General features: G+C 27.8%; 1 protein-coding gene across 3 annotated transcripts in view; it reads left to right on the plus strand.

Moving 5' to 3' along the window:
- The window catches only part of LOC107441156 (myosin heavy chain 10), a 100,302-nt gene extending 76,004 nt beyond the window's left edge, over window positions 1-24,298 (plus strand). For all 3 annotated transcript variants that reach the window (XM_071187215.1, XM_071187214.1, XM_071187216.1), the window contains 15 exons: window positions 485-629; window positions 2,473-2,685; window positions 2,782-2,988; window positions 3,543-3,800; window positions 4,883-5,050; window positions 6,296-6,589; window positions 8,870-9,082; window positions 9,169-9,330; window positions 10,252-10,469; window positions 11,568-11,691; window positions 11,786-11,869; window positions 13,552-13,676; window positions 16,401-16,509; window positions 18,189-18,361; window positions 22,629-24,298. In XM_071187215.1, the coding sequence (XP_071043316.1) occupies window positions 485-629; window positions 2,473-2,685; window positions 2,782-2,988; window positions 3,543-3,800; window positions 4,883-5,050; window positions 6,296-6,589; window positions 8,870-9,082; window positions 9,169-9,330; window positions 10,252-10,469; window positions 11,568-11,691; window positions 11,786-11,869; window positions 13,552-13,676; window positions 16,401-16,509; window positions 18,189-18,361; window positions 22,629-22,755 (2,620 nt within the window). In that variant the 3' untranslated portion in view covers window positions 22,756-24,298. The remainder of the gene's footprint in view (window positions 1-484; window positions 630-2,472; window positions 2,686-2,781; window positions 2,989-3,542; window positions 3,801-4,882; window positions 5,051-6,295; window positions 6,590-8,869; window positions 9,083-9,168; window positions 9,331-10,251; window positions 10,470-11,567; window positions 11,692-11,785; window positions 11,870-13,551; window positions 13,677-16,400; window positions 16,510-18,188; window positions 18,362-22,628) is intronic.
- The last annotated feature ends 3,572 nt before the right edge of the window (window positions 24,299-27,870 follow it).

Below are 27,870 nucleotides of genomic sequence, written 5' to 3' on the forward strand. Positions count from 1 at the left end.
ATAAAAAAAAAAATTTACTGATTTTCCTTTTTGTTTACTATTCTATTAATTGAAAAAACAAAACCCAACTTAATAAATGTATTCACCATTTGATTTCTTTGCCTTCATGAAATATTTTCCTGGGAAAGAAGTTACTTTGCTCTCTTCAATTAATTTAATATTTACAGAAGTTATAACCTTTGCTTGTGGTGGTAATTTGTACTTTAGTGCAATGCAAAACCTTTATGTATAAATATTGTGTAATTCTTAATAGTTACATAATTATTTTCAATAAACCAAATTTTTCAATTAGTTTTTAATTAAATAAAGTTTTATGAATTTAAAATGCTGACACAGTTATTATTCTGACTAAAGTATTGGAAATATTACTTTTTCAATATCCTGTATTACAATTTTATGAACATTTTATTATTTCTTTCCTAAAGTTGTTGTCTATTTGTATTTTGAATGTACAAACAATATATGAATATTTAATTTTTTAAAGAGTTGAAGAGGAAGCTGCTGCAAAAGCTCAAGCTTTGAAAAACTTGAGAGAACTGGAGGGCCAAGTTTCTGAGCTTCAAGAGGATCTTGAATCAGAGAGACTTGCTCGAGCTAAAGTTGAAAAGCTCAAACGGGATTTGAATGAAGTATGCTATTTTAGCTCATAATTTGTTATTGCTTAGCAATAAGAAATGTAAAAATAAATTTTTTTTTGACTTAACATAATATGACGAGAGTTTGAATGGAAAAGCTAATAATAGATTTTGTAAATAGTTAAGGAAATTTACTTTTCTGCAAATTGACTCCATTGAACTTAACAATGTTCATATATTAGTGATTTTTCACTGGTTGGCCTTTTTTTCTTCTTTATTTTCAGAAAAGAGAAAATAACATTTTAGGAAATAAATTGCAATGACCTAAAAGCAATACATTTATATGAAACAATATCTTTTACAAGTTTTCGACATGTATCCAATTTTCTTAAAAGTAAATTTCATCTGTACCTATAATAAATTTCAGTCTTCTTAAAAATGTATGGGTATGATTTAATGTGTAATTTTATTAATGTGTAATTTAAGGATAAAATTTAATGACGAATTTTTTTTCACTATATTTCTTTATTAAATGTATGTATTTATTAAATGTATGTGTAATTTAAGGATAAAATTTAATGAAATTTTTTTCCCCCACCATATTTCTTTATTAAATGTATGGGAAATGTTAGCATTTTTTCTTAACTGTTGCCATTGAAATATATTTATTATTAAAGCGCAATTTAAAAGGCTTATTTAGCTTCTTAAATATTCATATGAAATTTATTATATTGCAGAATATTTCCAATTTTTTTTGGTTTTTCTTCCTTATTATTTTATATCTATATCTTTTATATAGCTTTATATTAATACTATACACTGTTTTTGAAAAGTTTTCTCTTTATTTTTAACAGTTAAATAATTAGGAGAATATATGTCAAATAGTTGCCTTGGAATTTTGAATAATTTTGAAAACATGTGAATATAATGTAATTAAGAATAATAAAAGATTCAGGATTCATTCCTTATTTATTAAATTGTACATTTATTTACTTCTGCAGGGCTGATTAAAACTAAACTCAGTGGCGCGACAGCCCATACAGAGCCAAGGCCTACTGTGCCCATCTCAGTTTTCTTGACTATGGGCTCTGGGGTGCAGGAGCAGATGTTCCGGTTAGGTGGTCAGCCAAACGCGAAACCCCCAGTGTTTAGTTCCCAAGCGTGCGTGGTACTCATTTATCGACCCACTGAAGGGATGAAAGGCTGAGTCAACCTTGCCCGGCCCGAGGATCGAACCCAGGACCTGTGGCACAGGAGCGCGGAGCTCCAGAAAAAATCTGTTTTTCCGGATTTTTCGCTAACTGTGATCCGGAAGTTTCCAGAGATTGAAGGTCCAGACGTTTAACAAAAATCAGCGATCACAGAAGTTTCCGAAAATCAAATTTTCAAAGGTGGAACTTAAAAACACAGTTTATTTTATTTGTTTGTAAGGGAGAGCCAGATACTTAATAAGCTTATATTCAAGATTAATATTAATTTTTTATCAGTAAATAGTTATTATAATCATAAACTCGGGAAAGAAAGACATATTTGTAAATTTTAATTACTTCTCCAGTTCATCATAGGTATGTGTAAATGTTATAGGAATGTGTAAAATTTTAAATATATTTTAAGTCAACCAAGAAATATTGAGAAAAAGGAAAAAAAAATATTGCTTAAATTTTTTTCTAATTTTTCAAATTAAGCTGGAGTTTTTTTTAAACCAAGGAAATTTTCTAGAATTTTAACTTGGGAATTTTAACATAAATTTGCTTGTGGAAAATTTATAAAATTTTGTTTCTGTTTTTCTGCATTTTTGCGAAGTTTACCTGTACTTTTTTACTCCTTTTTTTTTTTAATCCTCTTCAGATTGTCCTTTCATATAAAGAAACTAAAATTTGGCAAATTAATTTTACAGGAATTGGAAGCACTGCGAACGGAATTGTTAGATTCTGAAGAAAGTACTGCTGCCCAAGAAGATTTGAGAACCAAGAGAGAGCAAGAGTTGGCTCACTTAAAGAAAACTCTAGAAGACGAGACTTCTGCCCACGAATCCCAGATTGTTGACTTAAGACAAAAACATAATTCCGCTTTAGAAAATTTGAATGAGCAATTAGATTCTCTAAGAAAAGTATGATAGTTTACTTTAATTTAAAATGTATACTTATTAAAAAAAATTTTTATCTTGATTGTGGATTTTTTTAATTTTTTTAAAATTTATTTATAGGCTAAAGCTTCTTTAGAGAAATTTAAAGCAAATCTTGAAGTTGAGAAAGCAGAATTAGCAAATGAAGTAAATGCCTTGTCCACATCAAGACAAGATTCTGAAAGGAAGAGAAAACAGTTAGAATTACAGTTACAAGAAATGACTGCCAAATTAGCTGATGTAGATAAGAGTAGAGTTGATAATACGGAACGAGCACTGAAACTTCAAGTAAGATATTTCATGCATTACAGTATAGGGAAGCACAACTTTTTCAGGAGAGGGTAAAATTTTTTTTTGTCTCTTGCGGACCATAATGAATTATTGATTATAACTTAATTGTTCCTTATTATAATAACTATCAACTTGTCCTTAGAATGTCTAATTTACTTTAGCTGTACGTTCATAGTTAACATCTATAATTTTTAAACAAATCCTTGTACTACGTTTGCTTTGAACATACTTTAGTTACAGAAATTTTTTTTTAAAAAATTTGAAGTGAAATTCAAAAAGATTAAAGCTTTGATATCTTGATGTACTACCTCTAAATTTGAAATTTAAAGATGTGTAATTTTAGTGGTCCTTTAAAGTAATTGAAATTAGCCTAGGTAAGTTGTAAACTTTCTTACATTAGTTGGTTCTTTATAGTTTTTTTTATTTTATTGGAAGGCAGGAAATCCTTTTTTAACCATTCAAAGGTTGCAGGTTGTGCACCCTTATTTTAGCATTTCAATCTCACTTTCAAACTGTGTTGCAAAATTTAATTACTTGTTTTTTTAATACAGGCTGAGTTAGAATCAGTGACTGCTGAGCTTGAAGATCTTGAAACAAAAGCCTCAGCTGCAATAAAGCAAGCTGCAGTTCTGCAAAGTCAGTTAGCTGAATCTCAAGACCTTCTCCAAGAAGAAACAAGGCAAAAACTTGCCATTAATTCTCGTTTGAGGCAAATCGAAAGCGAAAAGAAAAGTTTGCAGGAACAATTGGATGAGGAAGAAGAAGCCAAGAAAAACTTCGAGAAACAAGCATCTATTTTAACTCTACAAGTAAGTTATGAAATTAAGATGTCAAACAATGTACTGGACTTTTATTTAATATTTGACATTTTGCTTTCACTCTTAGCTGATGTAGATAAGAGTTAACATTCAGTTTTTAAGTTTATTTCATCCCCTACTGAAAAGTTTAGTGCAAGAACTTATTCAGTGATTTTTTTGAAAGTAAGATAGTATAAAAATATCATGAAGCTATTAACAAAGCATGTATATTTTGTTGTAAACCATGTTTTATGATCTTGCTGATTACAGAATGAACTAATATTTTTAATTCACAGCCATCTTTACATTTTTAAAAATTATTTCAGAAAAAGCCTCTTTTTTTGCAAAATATGTAAAAAAAATTCATTTATGCCTATTCTATTTGAATATAACATGTATTTTTTAATGTTTTTAAAACCTAAGGTTTTGTATATGTTTGTAAAAGTTGAATCTCTGTGTTAAACTTTCAGAAGTATTGAAAATACTTAATTGGTCAATAGTACTTATTTTTTTAAGTAAGTTTTCTTTCAACTAAATTTTTCCAGAAAAAAGGCCTAAAATTGTAATATTCTTTCAGAATTGATTTTTTCATGTCTTAAATTAATTTTTAAATAAGAATGCAAATTTTAACCATAGGCTACTTGACCATTTGTATCAGGTATTGTAAATTTTAAATTTTTGTTACGTTAATCTTAAGTTAATCTTTATTTTCTTTTATTAAAATTGAACCTTAGAAAGTCATATAATTGTAGTTTTTTTTTAAAATCTAAATTAACATTTTTAAATACCAAAGTGTTTAAGATTTAATAAAAAATGAAATAAAAAGAATAAAAAAAAAACACAAATTTCTGAGAAAATAATTTAAGAAGGAAGAAAAAGGCAACCTGCCCCAATGTGTATTGATAATGTGTGTATATACAATTAAAAAGCTTATCCTAATTAGCTTGTTTTTGTAACTTTATATAGTTACGGTCTTAATTTCTCGATACTCTAGATTTTAGTTTGCTTAATAGGTCCAATTTAAATAATATAGTATGGTAGTAATTGTTAATTAAACGAACTATTTCATTAATTTGCACATTGTTATAAATCAGTTGCAAGACATGAAGAAACGTGCTGATGAGGAAGCACAGCAGGTTATTGCATTGGAAGAGATCAGAAAGAAACAGGCCAAAGATCTTGAGCAACTTCAAAGGCAACTTGAAGAGATGCAGGCTGCCGAAGACAAACTTCAAAAGTCTAAGAAAAAGCTTCAATCGGAGGTAATTATTTTTTTTTAACAGCATTTTCCTTGATTTAGAATGCTGCGATTTTGCCAAGCTATGATTTCGTTTATGATAACAGTGCTGCTACTGATTTTTCTAAATCTGAGGTTGAGAACTCTGGAAGCAAACACATCAAGTTTGTAACCATTTTGTTAGACACAATGTTAGTAACAAATTCTTTGAATTGAAATATGTTAGAATTTTGAACAATACAGCATACATATTCGCAAAATCTGTGGTTAAAGGACATACATTATTTGGTAATAAAATATATTTGAGGGACCATTAACTCAAGGTCAAATTAAGTTTTTTGCTAATTCTGAAAATACTAAGTACAGCAAATAGGAAAGGGAGCAAAATATGTAAACAAATAGATGCAAAAAAATTAAACAAATAAAAACAAATAGATCCAAAGTGTAAACAAATTGATGGATAGTGTTTTCCTCTCTGTTGTGTCACTTTTTGGTGAAAGATGTCACTTCCTGTTGTGTTAAAGCTAGGAGAAATTGGGTGTTTTATTGTTATGTAATTATGTTCTACTCTTAGTAGAGTGATGTATAGTTAGGATAGTTTTTGTCTTTGTGCTTAGTTTTATCTTTTCAATAAAATTACTCTTTAAAATACATGAACAGCGTTTCTGAGAGTTGAATGTTTTATTTTTATAGTTTAAAAGATTTCTGCAACTTAAAAATTTTTTTTCTGTTTACATTAATGCCAAATTTTGATTCCGTGATATCCAGTTTTTTTTATATTATAGTCTAAATTTGATTAAAATCAAGCAAAAATCAGAAATCTGTTAAAAATCACAAATAAGCGTGAAATTGCACGAAGTCGCAAGTCTAAAAGAAATTTTTTTGTAAAGGGAAAGAGTTTTGTTTATTTTGATTGTTAAAAAATGTCTGGAAAAAGGAAAAGAGACCCTTTCGGTAAACGAACCTCTAGATAAGGAACTTTGTTCTGTATGTAGTAACTTGTATTACTGCGAGCTTGCTTTATTTAAATTAATTTAAGGAACAAAAAGACATTTGGAAATATAACTGTAGTGTTTAAGTGATTTAATTTTTTTTACATTAAAGAAATAAATTTCAGTGATTATCTTAGTTATCTTTATTTAATACTTTATTTTGGATTATATTATTTATTTAATGATAACCTTAAACAAAATCTAGTATGAACTGTACAGATTTGAAATCTGTATCTATTATTATATTAATTTTTATTATTATACTTTTATATTTATAGGTAGAAGATTTGAATATGGAATTGGAAAGCCAAAGGACTAAAGTCTCAGAATTGGAGAAAAAGCAGAGGAAGTTCGATCAATTGCTTGCTGAAGAAAAAGCAGTATCAGAAAGAATTGCACAAGAAAGAGATAATGCTGAAAGGGAATCCAGGGAAAAAGAGACCAAGATATTATCCTTGATTCGAGATTTGGAAGATAGCCAAGATAAGCTGGAGGAATTGGAAAGGATGCGCAAACAACTGCAAATGGAACTGGATGAACTTGTTAATAGTCAAGGCACAGCTGATAAAAATGTAAGGTTATATTTTTTTCTTAAATCTGTAAGCAACTTGAAATCAATAAAGTATTTTGTATGAATGTTTTATAAAAAATAAATAAATGTCCAATAAAATCTGGACCAAGGGTTTCCAGCCTGAGGTCTTTTGAAGATACATCTACAGAACACTGAAGTCAAACATCACTGACGTCAATAAGCAAATGGGTGACCTCTAAGATTGAAGGAGCTCGGTACCTGTTCTCGTTAAACTTTTTTATCATAAAGTGCTTTACTTCGCGCTCAGATTATCATGCTGCAAAAGATCAAAATTGTGATGATCAAATATGTCTCCAGATCATCCTCAGGGATGTTTCCCAGAATGTCGCTAAGAGCCCATTGTGCAGTTCTAGTGTGATGTAAATTAAATCCTATTTTGATTTCTCTAATTTTTCATGAAATTTAATGCTTTTTTGTTCCCTTTACTCCCCAGGGTGCGTAGCGTTTGTAAAAAGTACTTAAAGGTGCTTTTTGGGGGATTTCGTTTTTAAAAGCTTTTAAAGGTGCTTTTTTCAGCTGGCGTTTTTAAAAAGTGCTTTTTTTTCACGAAGAAATTTTTTTTCCTTCAGTGATATCTGGTAGATCCCATGCATTTTACGAAAAATGGGGTGTTTGCTACGTAATTATTCACGCGGACTTCGTGTCGTACTCACGTTATGACTTGCGCATGCGCGCACACTTGAAACCAAAACCCGAGTGCTCCAATTCGGATAGAGAATATCAGATGCTTATGAAATCTTTTTCTTTTTAATTTTATTCTTGTTTATTTTATTTTACTTCTGACACTTTTTTGACGTAGGGGGTAAGGGTACTTTTGTTCTGAGTTCATGATCAATTTGAATTCACTCAGTGATGTGGGAAAGTACTGATTGTTTCGATTTACGTCCGTTTCTTTTTGGGTTTTTTTTAACGCTAAAACTGTTCATAAAAAGTTTTTGTTTTTCAATAATATCATTGATTGAATATGAATTTTTTGAGTGCTTGAAAATTTTTGTAAGGTGCTTGAAAAGTTTTTAAAAAGTGCTTATTTTTTATTTAAAGATTTGGCTACGCACCCTGCTCCCTTATCAAATTTAACATATTTTTTGGATTCTTTTTTTAACAAGAAACAAAATAATTTGAAAGATTTTGGCAAAAAATTTAAATCTATGTTTCGGGTATGTAGAATTTCCTCTAATTTTTCTCTTCTTTCTTTTCTGATCTATATCCTACGACAATAATAGAGCTTGAGATAAACTTCCTTTTTTTTGTAACAGAAGATATACCTTGATTTTTTTCACAAGACATTTTTTCTTCTGGTCATTAATTTTAAATAGCTATATTTGCCATCAAATTAAAATATTTGTCTAGACTTTTTATTATTAAGCAAAAAAGAAAACTTTTCATTTTTTTAAATTTGTAATTTAATACTTGTGTTTGTTTCGCTAAGCTTGAGATGAAAGTTGGCCAAAAAAATTCTATGTATGGTCCATGTTAAGTTACTGCTCACTAATAGCTGAATGTTTTTGATTGTGACCCTCTTAGTTGGAAACCCCTAGTCTGTAATAACTGTAATATATATTAAAAATATTCATAGAATAAAAAAAATATTGATAAAAATAATGCTTGATATTTTATTTCTATATGCAGTGAAGTTCCTATTTAAAAAAATTTCTCACTTAAGTTATTTACTTTTTTATTCCTTTTTTCTACAATATAAACTAAACATATTAAACTAAACCATTTAAAAAATCGTTTTTATCTTTCTACTGGTTAAATAATCTTTTTAGAATATTAAATTTTCTTTAAATTGTGAGAAGTCATTAGAATGAAATTGTTGGTAAAAGAGACATTATAAGTTCTTATAACGTCAGAAAAAATGAAAATGTTCCAAGAAAGAAAAATATGAAGATATTGAATAATTTGCCCAGCAAGATCAGCTAACTGAACTATTTAAAAATATATATATGGTTTAGGAGGAGAAAAATTTTTGTAATGAACTAATGACTGTTACAGCTTTTCAGAGTTTTCATGGGAAGACTGGTAAAATGTGATAATTTTTACTTCTTAACATACGAGTGACACTTAATTTCATATGTTAGTCATAAACAATTGAAAAAATGAGTTTCTGAGCTTAATCGTCAAACTAAAATTGTGCAGCAATGTGTTAGCTTCAATTAAAAAAAAATATATATATATATATATATTTAATCAAGCATGCATGATTTTTTTTAAAGAAATTATTTACGCTTACCTTTTTGTTATTTTGCTTTATTTAAAGGTTCATGAATTGGAAAAAGCTAAAAGAGCTTTGGAAAGTCAACTTGCTGCTCAGAAAGCTCAAATTGAAGAACTGGAGGACGATATGCAACTTACTGAAGATGCCAAACTTCGCCTTGAAGTAAATATGCAAGCCATGAAAGCTCAATTTGATAGAGATCTGCAGGCAAAGGATGATCAGGCAGAAGAAAAAAGGAGATCCTTATTAAAACAAGTAATTTGAATTTTATATAGCATTCAATTCTTGCTAATTGATTTAATTTTTTGTTCTGCTTCAATTGATATTAACTGCATTGACAGATCAGAGATTTAGAGTCAGAGCTTGAGGATGAAAGGAAACAGAGGACTGCTGCAATCAGTGCCAGGAAGAAAGTTGAAGGAGACTTTAAAGACATGGAACAGCAACTAGAAATGGCCAATAAAGTTAAAGAAGATGCTTTGAGGCAGTTGAAAAAATTACAGGTAATATTTAAAGTTTGTTTTTTAATATTGATAAAGTTATTGCAATTATGCGAAAAACATTATGGAGATTGAGATAAGCAAAGTTTTCTTAAGTTTACAAATCAACTTGTTTTGAGCTCTAAACTATGAATGTTGGTTTGCTAGTTGGAATACAGGATCCATTTTTATCTGGTAGTTATCTTATACCTGTGGCGGGAAGAACTACTTTTTTTAAAAATGTATCTACAATCTATTTTTAGAGTGTAGGCACAATTTCACTACTTTTAGGAGACTAACTTTGCCGAAGAATTAAATTTACACGCATGTTAAAAACTGTGTCGAAGAAAAAATTTGCTTATATAGACATGCTGAATAATTAAGAAGTATCAATTCATGTTACTGTTAGCCAGTTTGTTATTATAATCATTTTTTTATGAATTTGTTCTTGTCACCTTAAACTTTTTATGCTTTTCTTAACAGCGAATATCTAGGAAATGCTAAGTGTAATGATTTTTGTTAAGTTTTTAATGCTTTTTTTTTCACTTTTCAACGCGATTAATAGCATTGTAAATGCCAGTTATTTCATTGTTCCGTTTTTTTCTTCTCCAGTTAATTTACTCATAGTTTTTAAAACTCCAATATTATTACGACACAGTAAACTCAAATCCTGCAACTCAGTATTCACTATTTGACGCGATAATTCTATAGTTTTTTCAATACATTTCTTGGCAGTTATCAATGCTGATTTTTGCATATTTTTTATAATCTCGCTATTTTTAATAAGATTTTGCTTTCTGCACCAAACGAATTTTAAAACGTCCATTTAATTAATCCCTTTTTAACGTGTCCGATTCGTTAAAGGAAATAAAAAATCAAAGAACGGTTAGGAAAAAAATTTGATTTCTTCTACCTGCAATCACATGTCTGTTTACATGTTTGCAGAGCCAATTAAAGGACTATCAACGTGATGCTGAAGCCGATCATGCTGCCAAAGAAGAGCTTACTCTGCAGCTGAAGGAAATTGAAAAGAAGGTGAAGTCAATGGAGGCTGAAATGATTCAACTACAAGAAGATCTTGCCAACTCTGAAAGAATTAGAAGAGCAGTTGAAGCTGAAAGAGATGAACTGCAGGAAGAAATCAATACTACTGCTTCCAGAAGGTATCTAAAAAAAAACTCTTTTCTACATAATTTTTCAAACACTGTATCAAATAACTATTAACTCAATTTGACTGCATAGATGAAAATATTTTTGAAAATGTTTTATATTAAGTTCTAGAAAGCTAATTGTTTTATTTGTTTTTACTTATTACACTCATCAAACTAGTTATTTATTCCAATCCATCTATTTTTTAATCTTGTGCAAAATTTAAATTGTTTGAGAGGGGAAAAAAATGAAAATACTATATAATTATTCTTATTATTTTTTAAGTTCTTGCAATTAAAAAAAAAAAAATTGGAGTCATGAAATTTCCTTGAATATGTTTAAATAAGTAGTAGTTTTCCTAGTACATCTAGTAATCCATTTCCTAATAATACATTTGAATAAGTAATCATTGTTTTTAAAGGTTTGTTTCTGATTTTATAAAGGTTTCAAAGCCTTTGGGTGAGATTTTAAAACACTAAATTCAAATAGTGTCTGAAAATTAACTAGCACTCTTGATCGTAAGAGTTTTATTCCATTCTTAATATAAAGTTGTTTTTTTGGGGGGGGGGATGAAAATTTGGTAACAGAAAGTTAAAGATGTAATCGGGTAAAACAATAATATAGTTTTGTATTTTGAACTTGCTTAAAATGGTTTAACAATAAATCTATCATTTTAAAATTTCAAGTAACAATGAGGCTCATTTGTTATTGAGATAAGCTTACTTAGGTTTTCAGATTTGCAACTCAATTCCTTAGATTTTTATTCAATCAAATGTGAGCTTAATATTTCTACAATCAAAAATACTAAAAGTTCATAGTTTTTATATTTTGCTATTTATACTAAATAAAAATAGTGTTTAGAAAATTTTTAGATGTGTGTGTAAGTTAGTGTTTTTAGATGTATTTGCAGTTTTTTTTAGTCCTCAACAACTTTTATATGTTAAAAATAATTTTATCTGGAACTTTAATAATACTCACCAATATCTAGAAGTTTTAATTTAAATAAAAGCAAATAAATTGTTTTAGTGGTTATAGTTTTATATGAAATCGTTTCTATCTTAAAAATTAAAAAGGTAAGGTCTCTGAAAAATAGAACTTATAAAATTTTTCAGTTCTCTGCTACAAGATGAGAAGCGAAGATTGGATGCCCGAATACAACAATTAGAAGAGGAGCTTGAAGAAGAACAAAGCAATTCTGAAATTCTCATGGATAAGGCTCGTAAAGCACAAGGACAGGTGATAACTTAAACAATTGTTATTCATTTAATTGTTATTCATTAATTTTACAATCTTTAAACATTTTTATTGAAAAAACTGTTTTCTTTTATAGATTGAACAGATGTCTAATGACTTAGCAAATGAAAGAGCTAATTCACAGAAACTAGAAAATAACAGAATGATTCTCGAGAGACAAGTAATTTATTTAATAAATAGAAATATCATTTTAAAATTAATTTCTATTACTTATTTTTCTGCACTTTATTTTACTGTAAGACAGGGTAACCAGGCTCTTGTGCATCTTCTCAAATGAACCTACCTTATGACCATTTTATAAAATACAGGATAAGCTTTAAAAAAAAAAAAAATCTACTACCCTTGATTATACCTTTATTAATACTTTTACTTGTTTGTGTAAATGACATAAAAAAATTATTAGTTATCTAAAATATTTACTAATGAAACATAATCTGATCATTAAAAAATTTTGTTAATGTGATTAAAATTTAAAAGTATTTTTTAAGAGAAAAATATATATATTGTTATAATATAATTAATACCTAATATACATATTAATGCATAAGTTTATAACCATCAACAAATATTTTATGTACAATCTTTAACTTTTTAATTACAAAAAAAGGACTAAAATGTTTTTATACATTTTTACTATAAGTAACCTAGCTAGAAATCCCTATTATTCAGATAATTCAGAAAAATCCTTGAAACATTTGAAATTTTCAGCTTTAACTATTGCTCTTGTTGAGCAATTTTTTATGCCTTTTCATTGATCAAAAACTAATGTAGCATGTTCGCTTTTCTTGTACATAAGTTTGTAAACTGTTGTACTTTTTAACTGTCTTCACCTTGAAAATTTAAAAGTTATGAACTTCTAATACAATTGTGATGCTATTTTGGCTGATAAATGGGAAATTATGGATCATTTAGGAATACAAGAACAAATGAAATAAAATAAAAATATGACCACCGAAGCCGACGTCTTCAGGGGGTACCGGCCCCGGTAGCCATTAAAAACAAAACCATTTCTATTTGAGGGAGAAGCAAAAGCTTAAAATATCTCCCTCAGTACCCCGATGGTTTTGTATAGAGGTCCAGGAAAAACAAGATACATTCAAAAGAATAAACAAATTACGAAAAGAAAATTAAAAACTCACAGTCACAGGTCAAGAATCAACTTCAAAAGCAAATGGAGGAAAAGAAAACACTAAAAACTGAAAAACAACGCCCCCTATAATAATGCGCAGTAGAAGTTTAAAAATGAAATGAAAAAGGTCAGGAGAAGGAGAAACGTAGATAAATTAATAGAATGCTTAACTGGGGCTGCTCAGTTAAGACTAGAATTGCGCCCTGTTAAAAGAAAAAATGTATAAAAACTTAAAAACATCAATCATTTTTTTAATTAAAAAATTAACATTACAAAAATTAAAAGGAAAATCATTTTTACTCAAATTATTTAAAAAATTATCCACAGCTTCCCGAAAACTTTCAACATTATATATTTAAATAATATTTAATTTATATTGGAAATATTTTAATATTTATTGGAGATTAATAATATTTATTTAATTTATATTGGAAATATATTAATATTTAATATTTATTGGAAATTATATTTAATTTGTTAAAAAATATCAGTTGAACGGGTATAATTTTTTTTTTCCTATTAATGTTGGGTATTATAAATACATTTATTATAAAATGTCGAATAATTGCTATTCATTTTTCGAACAGCATGTAGAGATGAAATAAACACAAAAATCTGATGTACTTGAATGTTTTGTATTCAATCAAAATAATGTTTTAATCATTCCTATTGGTGAGATTATTTTCATTTCTATAATATTTATTTTACCTTAGAACAAAGAGCTACGTGCCAAATTGCAAGATTTAGAGACTTCTCAAAGAACAAGAACAAAAGCTACAATTGCTGCCTTAGAAGCTAAAGTTTCACAGGCTGAAGAACAGTTAGAATTAGAAGCAAAGTATGTAACAATATTTTTGTTAACATAGTCAAACCTATTTCTGTAGAATTTCTTCATTGAGCAATCATTAAGATAAACCTTGTAAATTTTATTATTAATTTTTATTATTATTAATTGTTTAAATTTATATTACTAATCATTAGCTACTTATATTTATGTTCAATCAGGGTTTCCGCTACGATAGCTTTTTTCGCAAAATGCGAAAAGACCCCTCAAAAATGCTAAAATTCAACAAAGCATTTTCGCATTTTTGCTAAAGGATTTTACTAAATTCTATTAAAAAAAAAGCTTCCGCGAAAAACCGTGACGCTAACATCCATGAAAAAAACTTGATCAAACAAGAAGGAGAAAAAATCTAAATATCTTTCGTGTATTTAGATTTAGATTTTATTATTTCGAGAAAATAATAAAATCTAAAAATTTATCTGCAAATACCAGGCGATTGAAGAATGTTCAAGATATCCTTGAACGAAAATCAAGGAAATTCATAAAGTTATCAACAACTCGGTGGCTGTCTTTGGATAATTCAGTTACAGCTCTGGATTGCAACTGGCAAGCTCTAGTTAGTGTTTTAATGGAAGACAAACGTCCTGTTGCTCAAGGGTTGTTAAAAAATATAACTACTTTTTTGTTTATAGCAACCACTGCCATCATGAATGATATCATGTTCAACATTAATAAATTAAGCCTCATATTTCAAAAATCTAATTTAAATTTTGAATATGTTCAATCAAGTGTGAAGGCTTGTATTTCAAGTTTAGAAGAAATAAAAAAATGGCACCGGCACTCATTATATGAGTTTTTTAGATGATGTGCCTAAGAAGGAAAGTGAAAAATTTGAGTTTCAGGGCCATATAATTTTAGATGGACTGAAACAGAGGGAAAGATTCCGTAATTTGATGCACAATTTTTAAACTGTAACATTGAAAATATTACTGATAGATTGGGAGATTTGGATAAAATCGAAATGTTCAATATATTTATACCTAGCAGGATGCCCCATAGTTCGGAAGAATTACAGCATTATGGTGTAAAGGAAATCCGTTGCATTTTCAATTTGTTTTCGGAATCTCCCAGAAAAGATTTTCAGTTTACAGAAACTGAATTACTTTGTGAATGGGGATTATTTAAACACATCTTAATGCAACGATGTAAAAACATGTCATTTAATGAATTACTTTTATTTTTATATACCAATGATGTGTCTGAACAGTACCCATTAATAACTTCTGTTATAGAGTATTGTGCAACAATACCAATGCACACTGTTGACTGTGAAAGGGGCTTTAGCTGCCTTAATTTGATTAAAACTAATATTCGAAACAGGTTGTTAATCAACCATGTAAACAATTTGTTAATGATTAATATTGAGGGCCCTGAAAGTGCATTTAACTTTCAAGAAGCATTTGTAAAATGGGCAAACATGAAAGAAAGGAAGATTGTTAATTATAAACCAAAATGTTTTGATAAATAATAAATGTGTTTTTTTTTTTTTTGTTATAGGTATTCTTTTTGATATTCTTGTACATTAAGCTATTCTTTGTCAGATAACTTACAGTACTTGTTTGATATAAAGTAATTTTAAAAGCCTAATGGCATTTTAGCATTTTGCTAAAACTTTTTTTCAGATTTTAGCTTTTTTGCTAATGAATTTTTAGACTCAGCTTAAACCCTGTGTTCAATGTATGTTTTCTTTGTGTCATTATTTATAGTACTAATTATTAGTGTAAAATGTTTGAACCTTGGCATTAAAAACTATTTTTTAAGGTGGTAATTTCATTTTAATAGGTATTTTTTTATTATCCAAAGATTAAGTAGTAAATTTGGTAACTCCCTTATTTTTATTAACTCCCTTATTTTTATTAACTTCCTTATTTTTATTAACTTCCTTATTTTTATTAACTCCCTTATTTTTATTAACTCCCTTATTTTTATTAGCTCCCTTATTTTTATTAACTTCCTTATTTTTATTAACTCCCTTATTTTTATTAACTCCCTTATTTTTATTAACTCCCTTATTTTTATTAACTTTTTGTAATGTGGAAAAAATATTTAACTTTATATTGTTTCATTTATTTGCAAATTAAAACCCGAGCAAACTTTTTGATTTTGTCAACTTTAATTGCTTTAAATATATCTAAACATTTGTTATTGTTTGATGGAAAAAAAATTATTTATTCTGCATCAATTAATTCTCTGAGGATTAGTCCCAGCTTTACCACACTTTTTTCTTTACAACAAAAAACAAACGTTTTTCATGTTATTCTATGGAAATAGCAGGTTGTAGAAAACATCTGCAATTTTCCTCAGCCTGAATGCTTGAAGGGTTAAATGATTACTTTAATCATTAACCTTCTATTTACAGGATTTAAAATTATATTAGCTGTTATTTTGGTCGATCAGTTGTATCCTCAGTAAACAGAGGATTAACATTTAAAGTATTGTAAAACTTGATTTGTTAGTGTGTAAAACTATGGTTGAATAACTTACGAGACTATAGAAAAATATGTTACAGGTTGGCATCTCTATATCATTACCCTGTGTTGCTTATAATATGTTTAAATTTTTACTTATTGTATTAGACTGATATAATTTATCTTGATCTTATTCATGCAAAATTTGTGGCATTTTTTTTCCTTATCTTTAAATGATTCTTTAGCTTTAAACCTATTTCCAATGTTTATTTAGTAGCTATTGAAGTAATAATTTATATATATTTTTTAGAGAAAGACAGGCTTTGGGTAAAAATAATAGAAAATTAGAGAAGAGACTTAAAGAAATTTTAATGCAATTGGAGGATGAAAGAAGGCATACTGACCAATATAAAGAACAGGTAAAAATAAATTTTTAAAATATAAATTTTTAGTGAAACTGTTGAAGCTAATATTAAAATACAAGTACTTATTATTTTGTGACATTAAATGGTAAAATAATATTTTAATTTTAATCTGGTTATTTTCCTTTCAAAATTCAGTGAAAAAAATCTCTTAACATCTTATTTTAATTATTTATGTGTACATATATATACATTTTTATTGCCTTCAATTTTTTATATTGTTTATTAAAGATTAATAATCAAAACTTAGAAGAAAAATGATTAAAGTTTATTGTAAACAGATGTTAGGCAAAGTGCCTAAACAACTCTGCTAAATATGTTTTTTGAATAATTGTAAAAAAATGCAAAAAAGAAAAGAAAAATAATTATCTGTGCAGTTTTTATTTTATATATATATATATATATATACACATACAGGGAGGCTACAAAATACTGTTGAAAATATCGAATTATTTTATTGTACAGATATTAAATAGAAAATGATAAATACACAAATATGATGAACACTATGAATAAAAGTTAACCTTAAATTTTTTTATTCGAATCTATCACCATCTTTATCTATTACGAAAGATAATCTCTTACCCCATTGTCCGATGGTGACACGATTCATTCTAAGCGGTTGTTTGTCCCATTCACGCAATAAAGCTCTAGGAAAGTCCAAACTTCTGTGCTACTTAGCATTAACTTTAGCCTCTAGAACCCCCCAAACAAAACAGTCTAAAGGATATAAATCCGGGGAAGAAAGGATCCAATCTTCTTAATTTATAAACTTCGGGCAATTGACTCGGCGTGTTCGTGCACATCTTGCTGAAATCTGTAAGCATGTGACAATAAATGTGTCAATACTTTCTTTTTGTTATATTCAGCATTGGTTTTTACTCCTTTATCGATGAATTTCAGAGGAAATTTTCTGTTATTTGACACTGCAGCTCAAAACATTACAGAATTCTTGTTCTGAAAGCGTTTTACAGTTCAAACACTTTCAGGTATATCATTGAAGATAGCTGAGTATAGAATATTATTTTTAGTATTATAACTTCAATTTGTACAAAATATTTTCTCATCAGAATAGATTATTCTGCCAACACTTTCGCCAAGGTGCCAGATCAGCAATTTCGTATATCTTTGTAACCTTTTTTAATTTTTGTGAAATTGTCAAACCTTGAACTTTTTTGCGATAAAGACAAGAACCCTTTATAACTTGCATAGTTCTCTGACTCTCGTTCTCTTCTACTGCCATTTTATTAGAACCTTGTGGATTTCTTTTCTTTTAATGTGCTCTTTGTACGAATTAAGTATGGGCGACCAGACCAGGGTTGTTCTTTGCAGCCATTAGTATCCAATAATCGATTTTTAGTTCTATATATAAATGTTCTATTAAACCCAAAAGATATTAATTTCCTACCTGCAGAAAATCCACAATCTAAAAGCTGCTTAACCATCAACCTTCTCAGCTCGATTTTTAAACTGATTCTAAATTTTTTTCTTTGAACAAGAATCGCCTGTATTTTAAGAAAGTGCCACTCGCAGGAATAGTGAGAGAAATGGTTTTACCAAATGATTAAAATAAATTTATATTTTTTGGAGTGCTGCAATATTTAGTAGCCACCCTGTGTGTGTGTGGGGGGGGGGTAATCAAGAATTGCTTATAACTTTTTTGCAAATTGTTGTAGGTAGAGAAAACAAATGCAAGAGTAAAAGCACTTAAACGTCAGTTGGATGAATCTGAAGAAGAATGTTCTCGAGAAAAGGCTCAAAGAAGAAAAGCTCAAAGAGAAATTGAAGACTTAATAGAAGCTAATGCTACCCTTAATCGAGAAACTTCTTCCTTAAAAAATAAACTTAGGTAAAATAAACTTATATAAACTTATCTTAAAAATTTATACATTTTTATTTATTAATTTTTGAGATACTAAAGTCAAATATTATATTGTATGATTGTTAATTCTTATTGTTTTAGTAAATTTTTTGTTATTTTTTTAAAATTATTTTCACTTATTAAATTCTGATATCCAGGGAAAAGTCTTTAAAAGCATTTCAATTATCCTAGATGACTGGAAGCTGTGTTACTTGGCAACTAATTTTTGATTCACAAATTATGAATTAAAAACACTCCTAATTTTACGAATATATTTTTAAATACCATTATGGCTGAATGCTCTTTCAAAACTTTATTAAAATGTAGTAAATGATCGTAAATGATTCTTTAAAGATGTTAAAGTAATGCTATAGCAATTTGAATTCTCAAATATTGCAAAAGGTGGTTATTTTTCCAGTTAATTAATTCTCATTTATTAAAAATAATAATAATCAAGTTGTAACAATAGTTACTGTGCTAAAGCACATGCAAGTGAATAACTGAATCATTTGTAGTGTCTTTTCATTTTTTTGTTTTACTAAACTATTTTTTAAAATAATAGTGTAGCTTCAAATCTTTAAATAGTAAAAAATAAAATTTCATTGAAATGTTTTTTTTTTAATAACATCATTGATTACATAGAATTTAGATTACTTACAACTAGTTCTTTTTGATTACATACAATTAAATTGTTTTAAATTAAATTTTGCATTTAATATAATAGATTTACTTATTAATTAATTTGCAAATTCATATTTTAACATTGTTTTATATATGTTACATGACATCCTTGTAGGAAAATGGGTAATTTTTTTGCAGTTCCATTCTAAAAAAATTTAAAAATGTTATGCTCTTTGTAATGAATGCGTACTTTGATTGCTATTAGTTTGTAGTTATAGATAGTTAAGTAGTGCTTTGCATGCTTTAAAGATGTTTTCAATAGTTCTGTTTCATACGTATATCATTTACTTCCCAAGATTTTAGCTATATGTGTGTGTAGAAATGTTTATTTTTTAACATTCGTATAGATAATGATGGTAAGATCTTAAAAGGTAGCTCTGAAATATCTTGAATTTTAAATATAATCTTTAAATAAAACAAATGAGGTAAAATAACCCATTCGGTATTTCACTTTATTATTGTTAACATGACATTTGAGTACTAGAGTAAAGTTTTATTTTTTGGCATTAGACATATTTTTTAAAGCCATTTTAACAACTTACCAACACTATACCCTGTTTAACGCAGCACCTTTTCATTCAACTCCATATCCAAACTAATTAATAAAAAAATTATTAGGATAGCGATAATTTATCATATTTAACTTACTACCCGTGTTTTTGTCCGTTCCTCCTTTTTGTATTATCATTCAGATGTACTTAAAATATTATTTGCAATAACTTTGTTAGTTGAATAAATGTTTTTTTGATTAAATGTGTTTTTGAAGGTGAAATATATAAAGAGATTTTAATTTTATGGTATTATATTATTTAGCATGCTATAAGAATTAAAACTAAAATAAAATTATTTAAATAAACTTCATATGCATATAATTTTGCACTAAAATATTATTGAAGAGAAAAATGTTTTATGAGAAGCTGCTTTAACCAGAGAAAAATAATTTGGCAAAGTAGATATTTAAATTTAATTGGAATTATCTATTCTATAATAAATTATCTGCTCATTGCTGTATGATTTTTAAAAACATTCTATCCGAAGTATTAAGAGTTTGCTTTATGCTATTAGTTAGTTCATCCATTAAGATGCATGAGATTACTGTTAATGTATTATGCATGATTAATTATGAATATTTTATTTGATATTTAAATGCACATGGTTGTTTATATATCATTTTATGTACATATTTTATAACTCTTAACTTATTTCAAAAATTTTCTTATTAAAATGAATATAATAAAAACTTAAGTAAATAAATGCTTTTGCTCAATTTTTGAATGCTTTTGTTAGTTGATATGATCTTGGTTTATCCAAAAAAACACGGAACTTTCGTAGTAGTTCATTGTGTGTGAAGAGTGAGGAAATTTTGCATTAAATATTTATTACAGGGTGCGCAGCGTTTGTAAAAAGTACTTAAAGGTGCTTTTTTGGGGATTTCGTTTATAAAAGCTTTTAAAGGTGCTTTTTTCAGCTGGTGTTTTTAAAAAGTGCTTTTTTTCCACAAAATGTATTTTTTTTCTTCAGTGATATCTGGCGGATCCCCTGCATTTCACGAAAAATGGGGTGTTTGCTATGTAATCATTCACGCGGACTTCATGTCGTACCCACGTTATGACTTGCGCATGCGCGCACACTCGAAACTGAAACCAGAGTGCTCCAATTCGGATAGAGTCAGATCCTTTTTTTTTTTTTAATTTATTTTAATTTTATTCTTGTTTATTTTGTTTTACTTCTAACACTTTTTTGACGTAGGGGGTAAGGGTACTTTTGTTCTGAGCTCAGGGTCAAGTTGAATTCACTCGAAGATGTGGGAAAGTACTGATTGTTTTGATTTACGTCAGTTTCTTTTTGGGTTTTTTTTAACGCTAAAATTCTTTATAAGAAGTTTTTGTTTTTCAATAATATCATTGATTGAATATGAATTTTTTGAGTGCTTGAAAATTTTTGTAAAGTGCTTGAAAAGTTTTTAAAAAGTGCTTATTTTTGATTCAAAGATTTGGCTATGCACCCTGTATTAGTAATCAAGAAACTTTACTATTTTATATGTAGCTTATGCCTCTCAATTTATATTATGTTAATAATAGAACACTGTTTATAGTAGAGCGTGAACATATGACTTTGTAGGTATATAAATTGCTATATGATGTTAAAAAGGTTTCTATTCAAATCTGAAATAAATAAATTATGGGACTATAAATGACAATTATGTGTCATAAACTCACATGTCTAACAGTTGAATGGGATTTTCTCTAATACACAATAGATTGGTTCCAGTAAAGAAAAAATTTGATGTAGCGAAAATTTTGTTTAGTAGATGTTTGAGTTCGTCGCAAATATTTGCAATTATATAAGTAAATGTTGAAAAGTTTCTAGTCTGTGTTATGAGTTCAAAAATATGTAATAGTAAATTCTAATTAAGTATAATTTATTAAATATAATTATAATTAAATATTATTATGCATATAAATTTATTAAAATCATTGATTTTTATTGCATTTATAAAAAGCTTAGGTGTGAAGACAGTTCATCAATTAAGAGACTATGTATTAGTATGTTCTTATGTTTATTTTAGTTAAAGAATTCCATGATTTCAATTTAGGTAGAACTTTGTAACCTTAAATTTTCACATTTTAGGAAGGAGCTAAATATAATCTTACATATTTTCTTCTGTTTAAAAAACCTGTTTTAATAGTTTTGAGGATCATATAGCATTTCAGTTTAATGTGCATTTAGTTGTGCCATTTTTTTTATTACTGTTACTCTTCTTGCCTTTAATGCTATTCAATTCTTCAAATTTCTTCATCTGCAGAATATGAAGCAGTCAAGCTTTTTGACCACTTCCAAAATGTTCGAGAAAGTAACATCATCTGTTATTCAAGTCCCTTTATCTGTTCCTTTCAATTCTGAATTTCTATCATTTAATTGGAATTTTCTTTAAAAATTACAAAAGATAAAAGTCAAAAAATTTATTTTAGTGTTATTTTTCAGTCAGAATTAAAATTTTCGTTATCAGGAGAAATTTGCTATAAGGAGACTCTTAGTCCATTCAAATATTACATAAACATATTATTGATTTTGTACCCCTCTCTTCCTTGTCAGCAAAAATAAGCAAATCACAAACCCCTCCCCTGTTTACTTAGTCATGACACCACACCTTTTTTGTTTTAACTTTTTATTTTTACTATTGTGATCTAATTTTTGGGTAAAATTTGAATAAAAGAGGAAAGTTTACAATTTAATTATTTTTTTAAAATTTTGAGTAGATTATTCATTATGAATCGTCTGTGTTCAAACTATTGATTTTCTTTCCCCTAATTAAATTTTTATTCCAAATATGAAAAATTTTCCTCAAGTAGCTTTTTAAAATATTTCTTATTTTGCTTCGTACAAAAAGTTTTGAAAATAAAATTATTTTAAGGTTTTACATTACTCATACCCCTCCTTCCCTTGTCATCAATAAGAAAACCACACTCCTCTCCCCTTATTTGCTACTTACATAATATTTTAACAGACTCTCCATTGTATTTTTAAGTTCATATGAGATGTTTATTAAGATATGTTTCTTCAATTATTATAGGCGAGGTGGACCAGGAGCTGGACTTGCATCGGCTCGTAGCTTAATGAAACGAGGGTCTTTGAGTTCGAGCACTGATGATGGGTTAATACTTCCCGATGAATCCTTAAATGATGACAGTCAAGCATAACCAGTTATATGAACTGTACCAACTATCTTTAATTGTCATGCATAGAAATCTTTTAGTGACCAGTGTTATTTTCCTGAAAAGAAAGAAACTGAGATTGCAATGTGGTGCTGTTTAGAGAATAGTTGATATTTATTATGAGGCACTTTTACAAAATCTTTTGCGAGTGCTACAAAATATGCATTTATTGACTTTGCAATTGAAATCTGTAAATTGAAAATTTCCATTTTGTAAGGAAAAAAAATAATTTTATTTTTCGTCAATGTTTCTTTGTATTGTTATTTTTATATGAAAAAGTTTATAAGCAAAAGAAACTTGTAATATGTACTATACAAAACGCTTTTGTTACTGTTTGCTATGTTTTTTTTTTTTATAGATGCACTTTTTTCTTGTTAAATATATTGCTTTAGATTGCTAGCTAATTAGCGTTATGAAAAATGCTACTGTTCCAATTAATATATTCCTAATCATTGTTCCCAAATATCCTTTAAGGGGAAAAAAATTGCGACTTATATATATAAGGAAGTTTATATTAGTACTTAGATTTTGGATTTTTATATTCTACCTCAGAAGTACAGTAGTTAAATGCATTCTAAATCTGAAACATACTTTTTTAAATAACATTGAAGCATTCCAATGAGTTTAATAGCGAGGTTACAATCATCTAATAATCGTTTTTTAAGTCTTCAGCTGCTGTAAATAATTTTTTTAATGTGTACTTAAATATGAGGTAGATTTTTTTACATAAAAATATTGTACATTTCGGTTAGTTTTTGCGATATTCTAGGAAATAACTAGTCAAAAATAGGAAATACTTCAAATTAATGATTTAGAATTTCTAAATTATTAAAAAAGAAATCATGAAATGTTTTAATGAATTAATTTTGAAATTTACTTTTTTTTTGTTGCATTAAATACGACTTCTGAATTTATATAATTATTTATTTTATGCAACTTCCACTTTTTTAAATATGAATCGTATTTAAAAAAAAAAAGTACTACAAAAGCAATAACTAAACTAAATCATTGAATCTGAAAAAAAGGGAAATTGTAAAATTAAGAAGGTTATGTTTTGAATAAAATATAGACAATTTGTTAAGTTTAATTAATTATATCAGAAATTGCAGTCACACTATTTCAATCTATATGCATATTTTTAAAATAAATTTAATTAATAATCGATAGTTATGAAAGATGCTGTTACTATTTAAAAATTAGACAAATCTTAATCAAAATTCTAGTAGTTGTATTGTGCGAGAAATTGTTTTTTCATTGAGGGATTATTGAATGACTTGAACATTTTTACTCATTACTTTATTGAAAATTATTTGTTTCTGAAATTTATTAAACCTCAACTTTGTTTGTCGTCGAAATTTTTATGGCTTTCATGATTGGTCTCTTATAAGAGAGGGTCTTTAAAAGTGTTTGTAACTGTTTAAAAATTAGATAGCTTTAAATTATGTTTATTTTACATGTTTTGCTTTATAATGATTTAAAATTTTATATATGGAACAAGAATTTACATAAAATATTTTACAGTTGAAAATGAGTGGTTTCTTTTATAACATGATACATTTACATAATATTAGTTCATAGTTCGAGCAGAAACATCACAGAATTTTGATAATTCTAACTATTTTTTATATTATTGATCATTGGAACAATTAGAATATTAAACAGTTATTTTCTGTCAATCTAACTATAATGTGTTGAGTCCTAAAACACAAAGGTTTTAAAATCATTTAAATATGCAGCTGTTAAAAATTGTATGTAACACATCACTAAGTTTCTAGTGCAGCTTTTTTCCTTTCCTCCAGACGTGGACACGTACCTAGGTCTGGCTACCAGTCCAGCTCGCCACAACCCGGCGATCTCAAGTGCAGCTAAGAAATTTTTTTATTTTTAGAAATTAGACTTTATTTGTCCAACACTCCTTCCTTTATTTGTTCCACGATTTGTCAATCATGCATTGCCATATAGCAGTGTTTCCCAAACTTATGACTTTTGTGTACCCCTTCTAAATGTTTCATAACGCTGTGTACCACGAATAAAAATATGAATGTATTTTTTTAAAAATATGTTTATTTTTATTTTTTGGTATAGAGTTTCGTTAATAAGTTTATTTGCATCAGTGAGAAGGATGATATTGTTCTTGCTGTGATAACAGTTCATCATAATTTGGTTCTCTTGTAGTCAGTTTTATTCTGAGATGCGATTCAACCACCAATAATCTATTTCTTTTTTTCGAATTAATGTCCACGAATGCTGAAAAAGCGACTTCACACAAATATGAAGTTGGAAAAGGCAAAAAATATTTCACAATTTTTTCTGTTAAAACTGGACACATGTTTTGCATTTGCAGCCAGAATGATGTTAAAGTACACTCCTCATGTTTAATTTTCAAGAAGGATAAAAATTATATTTTATAAAAATAATCAAAATAAGTAGAATTTATTACAAACTTTTACTATAAAAAAATTGCACAAAAGTTAAAAATCACAACTGGCTATTGACATTACTAACTGTTAACTCTGCAAAAAATAGCCAATAGAAAAATATGTAATCGTAAATTTTCATGGCTATCTTTGTTTTTAAATAAAATTATTTTAAAATTTTCGATTGTTGCAAAACATTTTGCATAAGAACGCGTACCCTCTCTAAACTGCTCCCGTATTCCTGGGGGTACGCGTACCACACTTTGGGAAACACTGCCATATAGTAAAGCAAGAAACAGATTCTATCTTGCTTGAACAGCTCCAAGAATTATGAATATTAGACACATTAATTTGGGCCCTGTGTGAGCTAAAACAGCACTTTTTTGTGTAAAATTGTAAAGATATTGCCTTCTGATATGTTTAAAATGTCAGCTATCTTTTGCAACTTCACTTAATGGTCTCTTAAAATTATTTTGTGGACTTTTTTTTCTTCCTGAAACAACTGCTGATTTTGGGCGATTGAAGCGTTAAATTTGCTGCAAACAAATGTGTTTTTTACTGTCCCTGTTTCTTGTACTAATTATTCAAAAATTTCAGAACCTATTTAGCATACAGTGCATCTTTATAAAATCCTGCATTGTAAACAATACTGAAAGTCCACTGGTGATGTGAACCATTGCTGGGCTGGGTAAAATAACATTAAAAAAATTTATCTATTAAAGAAAATGTTATTTTAAACATATATTTAAAAAAAAGGTAGGGTTAAAAAAATAATGCACCGTTTCTTCATAAATTAACATCTACCAACCATACTATGATTCTTTGCCTTTAAAAGCATTTACCGTTGTGTGTTGTGCCTAAGTTAAGTATGTATTAATTCTTATACTTCGGCTTATACCAAAAAGTATTAGGCAATGTACACAATTGCGACATTTCGTACATAGTAACTTTTTACACAGCATTTTATATTCATAGCAAATCTATTGGTTAAAGAAACTGGTTAGGATATTAAATTGAGTGTGCCAGCTGAATTTTTTTAAGACTATAGATTAACAAAAGAAGAAAAATCATTAAAATTGCAGCTGCATCTTTAATTTTATAGTGCTGGCTGCCATTGGTTACATTTTCCGTATTGGATAATACTGAATACAGATGTACACTACCCTACAATAATGGAAGAGACACTTTCAGTCTTAATATCTTTTTAAATTTCTCCAGGAATACTGAAAGGATTATTTTGTAACTTAAGAGATATTTAGTTCATGTGATTTTTCATACCTAGCAATAAAATTTAAGGCAATAAGTTATAAAATAAAACAAGTATTTTTGAACACCCTATGCCAGATAATCAAGCAATAAACTTGTGATTGTATCGATTACTTTAGTTGATATTTTTAACTACTGCATTAAGTTTCGTAAACCTAGAGTTAAATATTTATGGAGATATGGACATTTTTACGAAAAATTAAATTTTTCATCTTACCTTTTTTCATAACTTAATAAGATATTCGATGCAATTAAACAGAATTTTTGGAGCAATTTAAGATTAATCCCACAATTGTCAATTCAAAATTTTTAAAAAATTCATTAAAAATTGCACAAATTATGAGTATTTAAGCTAGTTCTTTTATACTGTGCATGCAATGAAAAATATTTTAAGAAGTTTCTTCATAATTTTGCAGCGAATCATATTTTTAACTAATAAAAAAAAAATTGAATATCTTAAAAAGTTTCAAGCACTTTTCTAACTAGTTTTTGTTTTAGCCCAACGTCAAAAAGGTTAATTAAAATGACAGATTTGTAAGTCTTCATATTACCAGATTAAAAAATATCAAGACTTTCAAAATCCTGTGAAAAAGCATAGTAATAATTGTTGAAAAACGATTTAAAAAAATACTCTAGGATTTGCGATGACTCAGACACATTTAAATGTGCGATTCGAGTGTCATATTGATACATATTAAATATCCAGGATTTACAATATTGTGTGGAAATGCGTAGCAATAAGTTCTAAAAATAGAAAAAAAGCTTAAACAGTATTTTATTCATGGGATTCTGATTGATGTACAAAGCATTTTTTGCTGTTTCCACCAAGTATGTCACTCCCTACGCTACTGGTGGAAGATTTTTTGAGAAGCTCTTCCAGCAATCTTTTGTACATCTACCATATTCCTATAAATAAAAAGTTTTCTGAAGCAACTTTACCCATTCTTGCGTTAATTTTTTAAATGTGACTGTGGAAAACTACCTTTTATTTTCTCACTGCTTGTTTTCTGATTACACATTCTTGTATAGATGCCTCCTATCAGACAGTAATGTTTTGCCCTATATATACCTGATGAGTTAAACATTTAAAAACGTGCTAATAACACATGAAAAAAGTTTAATATATTGAAAATATTTGTGTTCATATATGCTTTCACGTGGTAGTTCTGTAGGTTCTTTTCTTTTACTTTCTGCAAAGAACCAATATTCAGTTTAGTATAATTTTTAATGCATAATCATGCATTAAATCTGAATAGTGTTCAGATTTTCTTCTCTAGTAACAGAAATCGGGTAAAAACTTTTCAGATCCCAGTGTTCTCTAAAAACAGAAAATATACATAAGTTTGTTTGCAGATTTTCTGCTTTTAAATTCAAAGGTTAATTACTGATGCCACAAGATTTAATCATAGACTGCAAA

This window comes from Parasteatoda tepidariorum, chromosome 10, assembly GCF_043381705.1.
Source record: "Parasteatoda tepidariorum isolate YZ-2023 chromosome 10, CAS_Ptep_4.0, whole genome shotgun sequence".
NCBI lineage: Eukaryota > Metazoa > Arthropoda > Arachnida > Araneae > Theridiidae > Parasteatoda > Parasteatoda tepidariorum.